The following is a 15949-nucleotide window of genomic DNA, read 5'->3' on the forward strand; positions in this document are numbered from 1 at the left end:
GAAATTCCTTGCAAGGCATCCTAACCGTCAGTATCTGACCGAATAAAGCGGGAGCTGGAGTGTGTGTTCTCTTCTCGCTGACCCTTAAGAGACCCAGGCCACCCTGCTTGGAGGGGCCGCCCCTATGCCTACTCCAAGTCCCCCATCCCTTTCTTTTTGCCCCAGCTCATGTTTGGGTGGGCGCCCTCGGGACACGACCTGGGACCTATGAAAGACCTTTATTCTGACCTTAAAAGGGATGTTCTATCAAGACCTGTTCCCCAAAGCGAGCCGATATTACAAAAGCTTAGAGTGGTCGGTGTGTGGTTGTGGATGATTTCACTTCGTGGTAGTGGGCGGGGCTGTTATTTGAAATCAGAGGATTTTAGTTCCAGTAGCTGTGCTGCTATTGGGTAGCAGGTGTTCAAGACCTCCGAGTCCGTTTCCTTGCTTGAAAAATTGTGAAACCCATCTTAACTCGCTCATGAAGTGTTAGGTACCTCGCTCCGCAGACCTTGGTAGTATCTTTTGCATTTTTTTTTTTTGAGACGGAGTTTCGCTCTTGTTGCCCAGGCTGGTGTGCAATGGGGCGATCTCGGCTCACAACTTCCGCCTCCCGGGATGAAGTGATTCTCCTGCCTCAGCCTCCGAGTAGCTGGGAATACAGGCATGCGCCACCACGCATGGCTAATTTTGTATTTTTACGTAGAGATGGGGTTTCTCCGTGTTGGTCAGGCTGGTCTCAAACTCCCGACCTCAGGTGATCCGCCTGCCTGGGCCTCCCAAAGCGCCGGGATTACAGGCGTGAGCCACCACGCCCGGCCCATCTTTTGCATTGTTAGGATTCGGATCACCTGTCTTCCTCGCAGGCTGAACTGGAAGACCTGACTTCATCTCCGAATTCGTTGGTTCTGTAACATGCCTAATATAAGGCTGAACAGGGTTTGTTGTAAGACCTACAAAGCCTTCAAATGGATTCAGTGAGAGTTGCTCCCATGGGGGCCTCGCTGCTTCCAGAAGGTGCTTGAGCAGTAAACAGAAGCAACCTTGGATTAGAAAAAGGGTGGGCTCCACTTGGTTCCTTAGGGACAATTTTAGTTTGATAATCAGTAATCCTTAGTTGTAGTGGGAGGCCTTACTAATCCAGATAGATTATAAAGCTTTTGCTCTAAGTCTAATTCACAAAGAAATACGTCTGTGATCCTTACTAATAACAGCTACCACTTACTAAACATTTTATGAGTTAGGTATTCTGCTTTGGGTTTTCAAGCAATATCATGTTTAATCTTACAGTAATCCTATAAATTGGTCAGTATTGCCAGATGAGGATACTGAATCAAGTAGTTAAGTAATGTGCCTGGTAGTAAGGCCCAGGTTTGAATTCTAGTCCATTTGACTTCATACACTTAACTAACATGTGATTTATTTACCCTATAAATCAGAACAATTTGCTTTGTCCCCTTTTTTGGGGGGAGGGGTGTCTCACTAGGAGTGGACTAATGAGAACCCGTGACATGTCACACAAGTCTCAGAAATAACATTTTCTGTCATTATATACAGCCCCCCCATATCTTTATGTTTCTTGTTCTCTTTGTGCCAGGGACTTGCCACTTATTAGCTCTACCATAATAGACTTTCTTACTTATTCTTTTCTAGTGCAGCTGCTCAATTTACTATTTGTATTCAATTTACAATATGCTTTAATTTTTATTAAAAACATTATTTCCAGCTGGGCATGGTGGCTCATGCCTGTAATCACAGCACTTTGGGAGGCCGAGGTGGGCAGGTCACCTGAGGTCAGGAGTTCGAGACCAGCCTGGCCAACATGGCGAAACCCTGTCTCTACTAAAAATACAAAAATTAACTGGATGTGGTGGCATGTGCCTGTAATCCCAGCTACTCGGGAGGCTGAGGTGGGAGAATCGCTTGAACCCCAGAGGTGGAAGTTGCAGTGAGGCGAGATCATGCCACTGCACTCCTGCCTGGGAGACAGAGCAAGGAAACTCCATTTCAAACAAGCAAACAAACAAAAACCCAAAAAACCATTATTTCCTGAAAGTTTTATATATTTAATGTGCACAACATGTGTATGTACACAGTGAGATGATTACTACAGTCAAGCAATTAATATATCCCTCTCTTCACATAATTACCTTTATTTCGTGTGCGGTGAGAGCACCTGAAATCTCTCTTTGAAACTTTCCGTTATAAAATACAGTATTGTTAACTGTAGTGATTGTGCTGCAAATTAGATCTCCAGACTTATTCATTCTACCTAACTGTAACATTTTAGGCTCTGACCAGTCTCTCTCCATTCCTCCCAACTTCCTGTCCCTGGTAACCACCATTCTACTTTCTGCTTCTATGTATTTGACTTTTTCAGATTCCACATATCAGTGAGTTTATGCAGTATTTTTCTATCTGGCTTATTTCACTTAGCATAATGTCCCCCAGTTTCACCCATGTTGTTGCAAATGGTAGGATCTCCTGTTTTTTGTTTATTTGTTTGTTTGTTTGAAACAGAGTCTTGCTCTCTCTGTTGCCCCGACTGGAGTGCAGTGGTGTGATCTCAGCTCACTGCAACCTTTGCCTCCTGGGTTCAGACGATTCTGTAGCCTCAGCCTCCCGAGTAGCTGGGATTACAGGAGCGTGCCACCATACCCGGCTGATTTTTGTATTTTTATTAGAGGCAGGGTTTCACCATGTTGGCTAGGTTGGTCTCAAACTCCTGACTGTAGGTCATCTGCCTGCCTCGGCCTCCCAAACTGCTGGGATTACAGGTGTGAGCCACCGCGCCCGGCCAGGATCTCCCGTTTTAAGGCTGAATAATATTCCATTGTATAATTACATGCCATAATTTCTCTATGCATTTTTCTGTTAACAGACACTTAGATTGTTTCCATAACTTGGCTATTGTGCATAATGCTACAATGAACAAGGAAGTGAAGGTATCTCTTCAGGATATTGATTTCATTTCCTTTGGGTAAATACCCAGTGGTGGGATTACTGGATTATCTGGTACTTCTATTAACGTTTTTAAGGAACCTTCATACTGTTGCCCATAATGGCTGTACCTTACAACATTATCTAACATTACCACATTACCTTACAAAGGATCTTTAGAATGGTCACTACAGGAATATATGAATTAATCACTAATTAAAGCATATGTGTGAATAAGCTGGAAATGAAAAACAGCTTTGAAAAAAAGATTCCCGAACAGTGAATTGAAGAGGTAGGGAAAAGCAATTAGGTAGGAATCAGGTGGCAATTAGACATCTGTAGATAGAGCTTCTCTCCCTCAATCAGGGTAATAGGCAGCAGCTCCCATTAGAATCTGAAATAAATGGAGAAGCCAGGAATGAATCTGAACCAACCTGATGAGGAGAAAGAAGGGGCGGATGAAGGAGGAAGGCAAAATAAGGACACAAACAAACTGGCTAGGATATAGGCTGCGCCTGAGCACCTCCTGAGCGGATGGAGCGCTTTGTCCGCGTTCCCTATGGCTTGTACCAGGGTTATGGGAACACGGTGCCTTTGGGCCAGCCTGGACTCTCAGGGCACAAACAGCCAGACTGGAGGCAAAATATGGGTCCTCCCACTTTTCTGGCCAGGCCAGGGCTGCTGGTGCCCGCGAACGCCCCTGACTACTGCATGGACCCTTACAAGAGGGCGCAGCTTAAGGCCGTTCTCTCCCAGATGAACCCCAGCCTGAGCCCGCGGCTGTGCAAGCTCAACACCAAGGAGGTGGGCGTGCAGGTGAGCCCGCGGGTGGACAAGGCTGTGCAGTGCTCTCTGGGGCCTCGCACCCTCAGCAGCTGCTCCCCCTGGGACGGCAGAAACCCCCGGGAGCCCCTGCCAGCCTGCAGGGTCACTTCGCCCGCCACCGGCCGCAGGGGCTTGATCCGCCTGCGGAGAGATGGGGACGACGCGGAGAGCAAGGCGCTCCCGGGCCCTGCGGAGGCCAGCCAGCCGCAGCCACCACCACGGAGGTCAGAATCTCACAGGCAGGAGGAGCCCGGGCAGCCGGAGGAATCGGGGGAGAAAGACGCCCCGTGCCCTCAGGAAACGACGAGCAAGCAGGTGCCTGGAGACGCCGCCTCCGAGCCGCTCCGGAGGCCCAACTTCCAGGTATATCCTCTCTTCCCCCTTCTTAGTCCTCGACCAGCCCCATCCCCTCCCTCCTTTTCCATCTATGGGGGCAATAAGCGCAAAATCTTCTCTCTCTTCTTCCATGTACTTGGTGAAGGAGAGGGAGCTCTGAAAATATGTATATCACGTGGCCTGTATGTTTGGTAAGTTTTGGGTAAAATAGGTGCCAACCCAACTAAGCCTGTGAAAACCAACAGTCTGGCAACCACTGCTATTGGGGAATTTGGAGACGAAGAAGGGCTTCGAGTCTGTGAGACATGAAATCAGACGTTCGTTTTGGGAAGATTGTGCCGGTAGCATTGTGGAAAATGGATTGGGAAAGTACAAAAGACGGCAGCAAGAAGAATCCCAGAGTAATCTTTAAGAGAGATGAGAAACTGAGTCAGTGCAGTAGTCTTGAGAATAGATACAAGTGAGGTTAAAGAAGTCATTTTTTTTCCTTATACAAAGTCATAAAGAAGGATCTGGCTTTTTTCCCCCTTGCATGATGGTAAAGTACTTTTCTTCTTTATTTTCAGTTTTTGGAACCAAAATATGGCTATTTCCACTGCAAAGATTGTAAGACCAGGTGGGAGAGTGCTTACGTGTGGTGCATTTCTGGAACGAACAAGGTAAGTAAAAAGAGTAGGAGGTGAGAGGAGGATGGGGTGGGCACAGATGTTAAGCGGGGAAGAATCTGATGCCTGAGGGAGCATGGCTCTCATAGTCCTGTCTTGATCTTGGTGGCATCCTCAGTGCCAGGTGTACAGGAAGTGCTCAGTGAAGGAATGGAACTGAATCGGACTCTCCACCTGAGTTTCCGAACCATACTCTGGCGTTATATATGACAAAATGTCAGATTACTTAGACGAACTTTTGTTCTTGTCTACATTGGAAGTTTTCGTTTTTTAGTTGGTATGCTTGGAACAGATCTGGGCCTTAGCGCTAGGAAATTTCCACTATTTGTCCACAAGGTGGGGCAATAAGTGAAAAAACTTACTGTAAAGATTTGCCTGTAAGAGACTTAGGCTACGCCTAAGGTTTCTTTTGCCCCCTTCCTAATTTAATTGCCAACATATTAGGATTGGAAAAGACTCCACATTAAATTCTGCATTTCTGCATTTTCGTGAATCCTGTAGGCTCTGGTCATTAGAGACCCTCGTTTGAGAATGAGAACAGCAGGCTGCCCCTAAGGCTTCCTCTTCTTTTCCTTGCCCTGTGCACCTCGTTTTGCAACAGTCTACGTGGCCCGATGTTATTAACCTCCATAAGAATTTGAGTGTGAACGCCCTGTGCTGTCGCATGTTTAGAAATTGCCTTACTGGCCAAAGGACTGTGGAGAGGGCAAAGAGGCATTGAGTTCTGGATGAAAACTTGACTTCTCACACTAGCCATTTACTAGAGACCTAGAGAGTGAATAGATTTTTAAAGTCGAAGCTGAATTTACTTCCTTCTCTTGCCAGAAGAAAAACGAGTTTAATTCAAACATTCCAAGGCACTAGGATACAAAGAACAAAACATAGGACTTGTTCTCAAGGAATTTATTTTGATACGAGTGATGGAAACAAAATGTAATTTGGCAATACATGCAGTAGCATCCTTCATATGGAAGCAGTGCAGAGATAGCACAGGAAGGAGGGGATTAGCCCTGTCTGAGGGAAGACAGCTTGATGTCCAAGCAGGATTTGAAAGAATAAATAGGAGGAAGAGTTCACCAAGCAAGGCAGAGAGAAAATGTGCACAGGAAATTGCACAAAGCTTAGAAAGCAGGTGGTATTGATGGGTAACCACAAGTAATTTAAAGTGTAAGCCGGGAAATACTGAAAATTGAAACATGTAAGAGCTAACAGATAAGGACAAAAAGTATGACCGCCACTTCTCATTCAGTATCTACTGTGGTACTTGGGGTACATTATTAGGGAGTTTTCAGAACTATGGAAAAACTAAGTATTAATAGTATTATTCTGGCTGGGCACGGTGGCTCAGGCTTGTAATCCCAGCACTTTGGGAGGCCGAGGTGGGTGGATCATTTAAGGCCAGGAGTTTGAGACCAGCCTGGTCAACATGGCAAAACCCAGTCTCTACTAAAAATACAAAAAATTAGCCGGGTGTGGTGGCAGGCACCTATAATCCCAGCTACTCAGGAGGCTGAGGCAGGAGAATCACTTGAACCTGGGAGGCAGAGGTTGCAGTGAGCCGATTTCCTGCCATTGCACTCCAGACTGGGTAACAAGAGCAAAACTCCATCTCAAAAAAAAAAAAAAAAATTCCAATTTTATGGGTAAGGAAAATTAGAGTCAAAGAAAAAGTGATTAATAACAACTGGTACACCTTGAAACCTCAAGGGTAGAGGTTGGTAAAAGCAAGATAAAAGGCAAGGCAAGGGTAGAGGTTGGTAAAAGCAAGATACAATGGATTACCTAAGAACTGGGAGACTTTGCAGGGTGTGGGTGTGTATAAAAGCTTGTATTTTAAAAAAAGCATATTTCTCTTTAGGTTTATTTCAAACAACTCTGTTGTAAATGCCAAAAGAGTTTTAACCCTTATCGAGTAGAAGCAATCCAATGTCAGGTGAGCATATGAAACACTTCCATTGTGTCTATAATGTTTCATTACTAAAATGAAGCCTCTGTGACAAAATGTCAGGATTTGGTAGAGTTGGATATTGGTATGCGAGTGTTCTGTATGTTTGAAATGTTATATTTTAGAACAATCAAAGCATAAATTCTAGTTTGCATCTTTTTTGACGGGAAAGAGGGGAAGATTCACTATTTCAAGTTGCCTTATGGGGTGTGTTTGTTTTTCCTCTGGCACTCTGGGCATAGTTGGAATGTAGTAATGTAAAAGGTGACTGCTATTAATTTTTTACTACATGCCAAATTTTGAGATAGTGCTTTACATGCATTACCTCCTGTCATCTAATTTTTGTGGGAGATGTTATTCCTATTTTATAGATTTGAAAGCTAAGTTCAAGTAACTTTCCCAAGGTTAGATGGATAGCATTAGAGCTCTGACTGGATTCTATGATGTCTCCAATATTTAGAAATTCACAGAACTAGGTGAGATCCTTAACTTGCTTTTTATAATCAATATGTTTTTTAACCTAAGTCTTTAGTTAAAAACATTTCTTCTTTTTCTATAATTAGTAGAAATAAATGGGCCAGGCATGGTGGATCACGCCTGTAATCCCAGCACTTTGGGAAGCTGAGGTGGGCGGATCACAAGGTCAGGAGTTCGAGACCAGCCTGGCCGACATAGTGAAACCCCGTCTCTACCAAAAATACAAAAATTAGGTGGGCGTGGTGGCGGGCGCCTGTAGTCCCAGCTACTCGGGAGGCTGAGGCAGAAGAATTGCTTGAACCCAGGAGGAGGCTGCAGTGAGCCGAGATGGTGCCACTGCACTCCAGCCTGGGCAGCAGAGCAAGACTCCATCTCAAAAATAATTAATAAATTAATTGACATTTTGAAAACTAGCTTATAAGTGATTCATCCTCTGATTTTCTAGTCTGATATTCTTAGTCTGATGATGACGTTCAATATAACTACTTATTAAACTGGGTTTAAATGTATTTTCTTTTTTCTCCACCACTTTTTCTTTTCTTTTATGTTCACTTGAATTTTTTTTAATATTCAGTTTTCTTTTCTATCATTTTTTAATGTCCTTTTGATGGTTGCCATACAAATAACATGACTGTCTGACTTGTCCAAGTCTAAATTGTTAATCTTGCGTTTTTTTTTGAGACAGACTCTTGCTGTGTCACCCAGGCTGGAGTACAGTGGTGCAATCTTGGTTCACTACAAGCTCTGCCTCCTGGGTTCAAGTGATTCTCCTGCCCCAGCCTCCCAAGTAGCTGGGACTGCAGGCACCCGCCACCATGCCTGGCTAATTTTTGTATTTTTAGTAGAGACAGGGTTCCACTATGTTGGCCAGGCGGGTCTCAAACTCCTGACATGATCCACGTGCTTCGGCCTCCCAAAGTGCTGGGATTACAGGCGTGAGCCACTGCACTCAGCCTAATCTTGCCTTTCACAGACAATGCGATGACTCCAGAACAGTCTAACTACATCCTAACTTATATGCTATTATTGTATACTTATTTTACCTATATTTAAAATTTTATAAGATTATTGTGTTATAGTCAATATTCATTTAGTTTTAGCTATACATTCTTTCTGTTATTCTTTGTATCTTGTTTCTAGGGCCACTTTCCTTTGACTTGAACTTTAATATTTTCCATAGTATTGGTCTGGAGGTGACAAATTCTATTTTGTCTGGATATCTTTTTTTTTTTTTTTTTTGAGATAGAGTCTTGCTCCATTGCCCAGGCTGGAGTGCAGGGGCATGATCTTGGCTCACTGCAACCTCCACCTCCTGGATTCAAGTGATTCTCCTGCCTCAGCCTCCCCAGTAGCTGGGATTATAGGCACATGCCACCACACCCGGCTAATTTTTATATTTTTAGTATAGACAGGGTTTCTCCATGTTGGCCAGGCTTGTCTCGAAGTCCTGACCTCAGGTTATCCACCTGCCTTGGCCTCCCAAAGTGCTGGGATTATAGGTATGAGCCATCACGCCCAGCCTTGGATATCTTTTTAAGAGATATTTTCGCTGGGTATATATAGAATTTCTAGGTTGGAAATAGTTCTTTCTGCCCTTTAAGGATCTGAATTTCATTGTTTCTATGAAACAATATAGCTCTTATTGCATCTCTTTTGAAGTAATCTCCTCTTCTCTTTCCCCTTCTTAAATCTGCTTACTTTTCTCTGCCTTGACTTTTCAGCAGTTTTACAATGATGTGCCTAGTTGTAGTTTCTTTGTAATTATCCTGCTTGAGTTTCATAGTGTTTCTTGAAACTGCAGCTTAAAGATTTTCATTACTTTTGGGAAATTATTAACCGTTATCTTTTCAAATGTTACTTCTGCTCCTATTCCTTCTTTCTTCCAATTACTCATACTAGACCTTTGCACCATATTTCTTTCTGTCTCTTATGTGCTTATCTATATTTTCCATGCTTTTAGCTCTTCTTGCTTTAGGCTGAATATTATCTACTAAACCATCTTCCATTTGTATTTCTCATCTCAGCTCTTTTTAATCTGTGATTAAAACATCCATTGAACTATTGATTTTATTGGTTGTATTTTTCTGTTCTAGAATTTTTATTGCCTTAGAAGAAAACTTCAATTTTTCTGCTGGAAATATTAGTTTTATTTCTTTGAACATATTAGCACTTAGTGATTTTAAAATCTGTGTCAGAGAACTCCATTAACTCAATACCCTGTGAGTCTATTGCTGTCCTCTTGGCTTTCAAGTATGTTGTTCTGTCTCCTCATATACAGTACCTGGTTATTTTTGATTGAGTGCTAGCTACACATGTGAAAAACTATAGTGAGAGTAAGCAGCCCCAGAAGTCAAGCTCACACCTATTTCTGGGCTTTCATCTCTAATGCTCTGATAATTTGTGTGATCCAAACAGTTATTTTTAGCTCAGCTTTTCTGGTCATCCAGGAGGCTTGGTTAGAATTACCTAATCCACCATTTCCAGAAGCAGAAATCAACCTTTAGGGTAAATCCTTATTTTACTGAGCCTTTCTTTGTAAGGATGTTGTGAGAATTAAATGAATTCATGTATATAAAGTGCTTAAGAGAGTGCTAGGCACATTGTAAACACCATGTGAATATTACTTGTTAGAATTTTCTTATAAGGGCCGGGCGCGGTGGCTCACGCCTGTAATCCCAGCACTTTGGGAGGCCGAGGCGGGCGGATCACGAGGTCAGGAGATCGAGACCATGGTGAAACCCCGTCTCTACTAAAAATACAAAAAATTAGCCGGGCGTGGTGGCGGGCGCCTGTAGTCCCAGCAACTCGGGAGGCTGAGGCAGGAGAATGGCGTGAACCCAGGAGGTGGAGCTTGCAATGAGCTGAGATAGCACCACTGCACTCCAGCCTGGGCAAAAGAGCGAGACTCTTGTCTCAAAAAAAAAAAAAAAAAAAGGAATTTTCTTATAAGGAGGCATATTCTTCAACAGAACAGTTTGATTAAATCATGTTTAAGACTGCGTTTAGAAGAAGAAAAATGTCTATCTTCACCATATACAAAGGTATATCTTGGCCAGGCATGGTGGCTCATGCCTGTAATCCCAGCGCTTTGGGAGGCCAAGGTGGATGGATCACCTCAGGTCAGGAGTTCAAGACCAGCATGGCCAACATGGTGAAACCCCATCTCTACTAAAAAATACAAAAATTAGCTGGGTGTAGTGGCGATTGCCTGTAATTCCAGCTACTCAGGAAGCTGAGGCAGGGACAATTGCTTGAACCCAGGAGACGGAGGTTGCAGTGAGCCAAGATCTCACCACTGCACTCCAGACGGGTGACAGAGTGAGACTCCATTTCAAAAAAAAAAAGGTAAATCTTGACTTATTCCATGTGGCTATGGGACATGTGGAAAATAGAATGGCAGGGTTGGGGGGATGGAACCAGGGTACTGTACCAGTTTCCATAGGATATTAGTTTTAATTATTGGAAGACAGAAATGAGATAATGGTTGAAAGGCACTATTTTAGATCCTAGTAAAGATTGGGCACATCTGGAAAGAAACATTTAGTTTCCTCCAGAATACCCCTCTCTCCCGGTTTTAACAACCCAAAATATATTCAGACATTGCCAAATGTCCACTGGGGTTGGAGATGGGGGAGTAAAATCACCCCTGGTTGAGAACATCTGCTCTAGTCTTTTTTAAATGTTCATTTAATTCCTATCCACTGCCACTCACCCTGACCTGCCTACAAATCTAAAAATCTGCAGAGCGAAGAAACTCTATAAAACTCTTGACTTATTTTTTTCTCTTATATTATGTTGCCTTGACTGATTCAGCTACAAATGTAAAAATCTACATAGGGAAGAAATTCTACAAAACTCTTAAATTCCTTTTACGTTATGTTGTCTTGATTGGCTCTGCAGTATTCTCTTGAATATCTTCTGTGATCATTCATCTTGAAAAAATATCCGACATTTACTGTGATACAAGTAATTTTGTACAACTTGGTCTTGGCCTTCTCGTAGGACTCAGAGGATGAAGGTTTCAGGGATAGGGTAATAGGGAGAAGTACTGTGACTTGAGGATTACATTTGAAACACTAAACTGATCATTTAGCGTCCAAACTCTTGTTTCCTAAAGACCTGCTCAAAGTCTCATTGTTCCTGTCCTCAAAAGAAGAGGCACATTGATCTAAGGAGGCCTCATCGACAGGAACTGTGTGGTCGCTGCAAAGACAAGAGATTCTCCTGTGGCAATATTTACAGCTTTAAATATGTGATGTGACTTGTAACGGACCCCTGAGCTCTTCTTGTACCTTACTGTGCTGTCTTCCTTTTTTGCAACTTGGCTCTGACCTGGCATTGGAAAATGGCTACGCTTTTGTACTTTTTGTAGATTGTGTAACAATTGTACAATGTGAATAGAATAAAATAAATGCATGTGAACTAGACCATGAAGCCACATTAATTGGTGATCCTAGGGTAAAAACATCAATATAGGGCCTTGGGAAATGGTAGATACTGTCAATTACATGAAGGAGAACAATGAAGAAAAATAGCCATTCTTTTGACAAATTTTTATAAGTCGGACGTTCTAAGCACTGGTTCTAAGCGTTATATATAGAGATGATGAAGGGGCAAGGTCCTTCCTTCAAGTATACACAACTATAGCAAATGCTGAAGCAGCCTTTAGCATGTGCCGTGCATTACTATAACTCACCACAGCACCCATATGAAGTAGGAGCTATTATACCTTTTCATAGTTGAGGAGATGGAGGCACACAGAGGCCAGAGCAGAGTGCCAGGATTTATTTTTATTTATTTATTTTTGAGACGGAGTTTTGCTCTTGTTGCCCAGGCTGGAGTGCAATGGCACGATCTCGGCCCACTGCAACCTCCGCCTCCCGGGTTCAAGCGATTCTCCTGCCTCAGCCCCCCGAGAAGCTGGGATTACAGGCACGCACCACCACACCCGGCTAATTTTGTATTTTTAGTAGAGATGAGGTTTCTCCATGTTAGGCTGGTCTCGAACTCCCAACCTCAGGTGATCCGCCCACCTCGCCTCCCAAAGTGCTGGGATTACAGGCGTGAGCCACTGCGCCCGGCCTTAGAGTGCCAGGATTTAAACCAGGTAGAGTAGGACTTGCTCCATGCTTTCACAATTACATTCATACTTCTCCAGTTCAGATTGTGATAAATGCCATGAAGGAAACAGGGTGCTATGATAGAGTAACCTTTTAGACAGGGTGGCTGGGAAGAGGTGACATGAGATTGAGACCTACAGGATGAAGGGAGCAGGGAGAAGATAGTTTTGATCCAAGGGAACAGCAGAAGCAAAGGCCTTGAGGGGCTGAGGAATAGGAGCCCCCTGGGGCTGACGTGGGGCATGAGGCTGCGGAAGACAGGGCTGTAATCACAAAGGATTCTCAAGGCCATGTTTAAGCAAGTGATAGCCCATGAGGGGCTTTCAACAGTGCAGACACATTCTCACTTCAAAAAGCTCACTTTAGAGGGAGACTGGTTGGGAGGTTAATGAACACAGGAGCAAACTGATGGCTTGGACAAGGGTGGTGGCCAGGGAGAGGAAGAGAAATCCATGGGTTTAAGATAATGTTTGAAAATGTGCAGGGCTGGCAGTGGAAGATGGAGGAAATAAACAATGACTCAGTATTGTGCTTTGAGCTGTAGGGTGAATGGAATTGAGAGCTATACCAGGTAGGAGGCATGTTCCAGAGTCAGTTTACCTAATTGCAAATCCTGGGTGCCACACTTAAGGGATAATTTTGGGCAAGTTACTCTCTCTCTCAGTTTACCTATCTGTAAAATGGGGATAGTGATAGTCCTCACACCATCAAGAGATAGGAACTAAAGGAGTTGAAGCATGTTCATCACTTAGAATAATTAGTGCCTGTCACTTTGAGGGCTCAGTACATTTACCTCTTATTTTAGTGGAGCTATTTAGTGATGTGGGGATGGGCTTCTGTTTTCAACATAAGTTTGAAGTGTTGGAGACATCCAAATGGAGATGTCATGTAGCCTATTGGGTATATGTATCTGGAATTTAGGAGATAAGTCAGGGCTAGGGATAGATTTGGAGATAACAAGTAGTTTTTAAAGCCATGGGCCTGGATGGAATCACCTGCACCAAAATCTCACAAATCACCACTAATTAACTGACTCATGTAACCAAATACCACCTGTTCCCCAATAACCTATGGAAATAAAAAAATTTTAAAAATTAAAAAATATAGTTTCATAGAAGCAGGAAAAAAAGGGAGTACAACACAGGGCTGTGGGGCATACCAACACTTAGAGCAATGATTCTAAAACCTTAACATCCCAGGAGTCATTGGGTGAGCTTGTTAAATGAAGATTCTGATTCAGTAGGTCTGGGGTCTGAGACTGCAAATCTAGGAAGCTCCCAGATGCCATCAATGCTGCTGGTTCCCCAGACTATACTTGGAGCAGCAGGAACTTAGTGGTTAGATGAAAGATGAAGTCAAGAGGGATAGGAAGAGGATGATGAGATGAAAATGAAGCTGAAACAGTATTTCCAGAAGGTAGGAAAGTCGACTGAGTCAAATCCTGCTGGGAGGTCGAGAAAGGTGACGACAGCTCCATTGGATTTGGCAGCATGGAGGTGATGGGTGAGGTTGAAGAGAGCAGTTTCCATGGAGTGGTGTGGATGGAAGCAGTGTTGAAGTCCAAATAGTGAACAGAAGTAGTACTTCTTAGATGTTTTGCTGTAAGAAAGCAGAGAAACTGGTGATAGCTAGAATGGCATTTGGGGAAAGCGGAGGCACAGAGTATGTTGGCATATTAAAGGGAATCATTTAGAGAAGCTGATGGCAGAGCAGAGAGGGGAATGTCTGTGGGAGCAAAGCCCTTGAATAGGCAGCAGAGATGGGGTCCAGAGCGCCAGTGGAGCAAATGGCCCCTGAGGGGAGCAGTGATATCCCTTTGATTATAAAAGGATGAAGCACCTAGAATATAGGGCTAGTTAAAGATAACTTTATATTTTTGGTGGGGAAGGTGAGACTCATTTGTTTACTCAATGAGTTATGCAGCAAAGCCATCAGCTGAGACAGGTAGGATGCTGAGAAGAGAGGAAAATACGAGAACTCTCTGAGGCATTAGGAAATTGAAATGATCAGGAAGGCATAAGTGTATTACAAGATTGTCTGATAGTGTTGAGATTTGAGATTTTCTTGGTTGCAGTTGCATACTAGTAATGTCACACTTCTAGTAATGAAGACACTTCCAGTAGTGAAGATATTACTAGAAATGTAACATTATCAGTGTCATTATTAGTGCGACACTGCATGTGTGACTTGCATTTTAGTAATATCTTCATCCTAGTAATGTCATACTTCTGGTGCAGGTGTGGGAAGAGTCAGTTTTAGGTTCAACCAGGCTTGGGGTTTAACCAGCTGAGTAAGACAGGGGTAGGGCATCCCTTGTGAATGTCAGCAAGGGAGGGATTATAATGACCCATGGAATTTAAACATGCTCCAAAGGGGAGTAAAGACCTGTGAGGGCCACAGACTGATATTCATGATGGGAGAATTGTTAAAGGGGTGGGGGCTGGAGTAAAGGGGAACTGGGAAAATTCCTGAGTAGGGGGCCTGAAGGTGGGATTCTGGAGCTGGTTCACTTACTGCTATGGATCAGGTTTTGGTATAGCCAGGAAATTGGGTGGCTAAGGTAGGAAAGAGTGAAAATGCCTGGAGGTAAGAATGTTAACAGGATGAGAGAGAAAAGATTTCGTATAGGTTATACACAAGACTCCTGAAGTCCTGGAAATGACATCAGAAGCTGGGGTGAGCAAGAAGCTCTAGTCTCTCTGATGAATAAGGGGCAGGAAGCAGGCGGGCTTTAGGTCAGCAGTTCCCAAGTGCGGTTGCAATTCAAAATCATCAGAGGAGCATTAGAAAGGATTTAAGGGATCCAGAGGGGGGCCCAAGCCTCAGAATTTTTAAAAAGCTTCCCCAATGCTTCTAATGCAGCTGAGGGTCACAGCCACTGCTGTGGATGACAGTGATGGCGTTGGGGAAGGAGGTGGCTAGTACAGCCAGGTGGCAAGAATTTCAAAGTCTCTGGGCTTTTTGAAATAGAGATGAGGAGAGAAGGGTTGGACATAGTAAAGGGGACCAGGAGGAATCTCTTTGTTCTCCTGGCCGAGGAGCTCCTGGAAGTTCGCACCAGGTGGCCCAAGTTCTTGGAATCTGAAATTCGAATACAATATCCATTCAAGTTTGCTGTTAAAAGAAGGACCTGGATTACAGAAGATGGTGACAGAGAAGGAGGTATCTGCCAGGAAACTGATCTGTAAGTGGATGCAGTAAATTCTAGTCACTCACTCACAGTGATCTCAAATAGGAAACAAAGTTACAAAAACATCAATGACAGATTTAGGTAGAATCACTACACCAACAGCCTACGTGGAAAAACAACTGGGGGTGTACTTTAGAAGAAAGAGCACTTTGCGGCTGGGCGCGGTGGCTCACGCCTGTAATCCCAGCACTTTGGGAGGCCGAGGCGGGCGGATCACGAGGTCAGGAGATCGAGACCATCCTGGCTAACACGGTGAAACCCCGTCTCTACTAAAAATACAAAAAATTAGCCGGGCGTGGTGGCGGGCGCCTGTAGTCCTGAGGCAGGAGAATGGCGTGAACCCGGGAGGCGGAGCTTGCAGTGAGCCGAGATCGTGCCACTGCACTCTGGCCTGGGAGAAAGAGCAAGACTCTGTCTCAAAAAAAAAAAGAGCACTTTGCTATACAGGAAGTTTCTCCTAGTTGCAGTG

The 15949-nt window shown here is 43.8% G+C and overlaps 1 protein-coding gene across 1 annotated transcript; it reads left to right on the forward strand.

Annotated features, from left to right (window-relative positions):
- Positions 1–13: 13 nt before the first annotated feature.
- Positions 14–11597, forward strand: ZAR1L (zygote arrest 1 like). Its single transcript, XM_004092868.2, has 6 exons — positions 14–59; positions 822–1042; positions 3289–4110; positions 4650–4742; positions 6607–6681; positions 11288–11597. The coding sequence occupies exons 3-6, from the start codon at positions 3457–3459 to the stop codon at positions 11429–11431; spliced, it is 966 nt and encodes a 321-aa protein (XP_004092916.2). The 5' UTR covers positions 14–59; positions 822–1042; positions 3289–3456; the 3' UTR covers positions 11432–11597.
- Positions 11598–15949: the final 4352 nt, after the last annotated feature.

This window comes from Nomascus leucogenys, chromosome 9 (assembly GCF_006542625.1).
Source record: "Nomascus leucogenys isolate Asia chromosome 9, Asia_NLE_v1, whole genome shotgun sequence".
Classification (NCBI taxonomy): Eukaryota; Metazoa; Chordata; class Mammalia; order Primates; family Hylobatidae; genus Nomascus; species Nomascus leucogenys.

Coding starts and splice junctions, on each gene's coding strand:
- ZAR1L (XM_004092868.2), top strand. CDS start 3,457: ATGGAGCGCTTTGTCCGCGTTCCCTATGGCTTGTACCAGGGTTATGGG. Junction 4,111..4,649: donor TCCGGAGGCCCAACTTCCAG/GTATATCCTCTC, acceptor CTTTATTTTCAG/TTTTTGGAACCAAAATATGG. Junction 6,682..11,287: donor TAGAAGCAATCCAATGTCAG/GTGAGCATATGA, acceptor TGTTTCCTAAAG/ACCTGCTCAAAGTCTCATTG.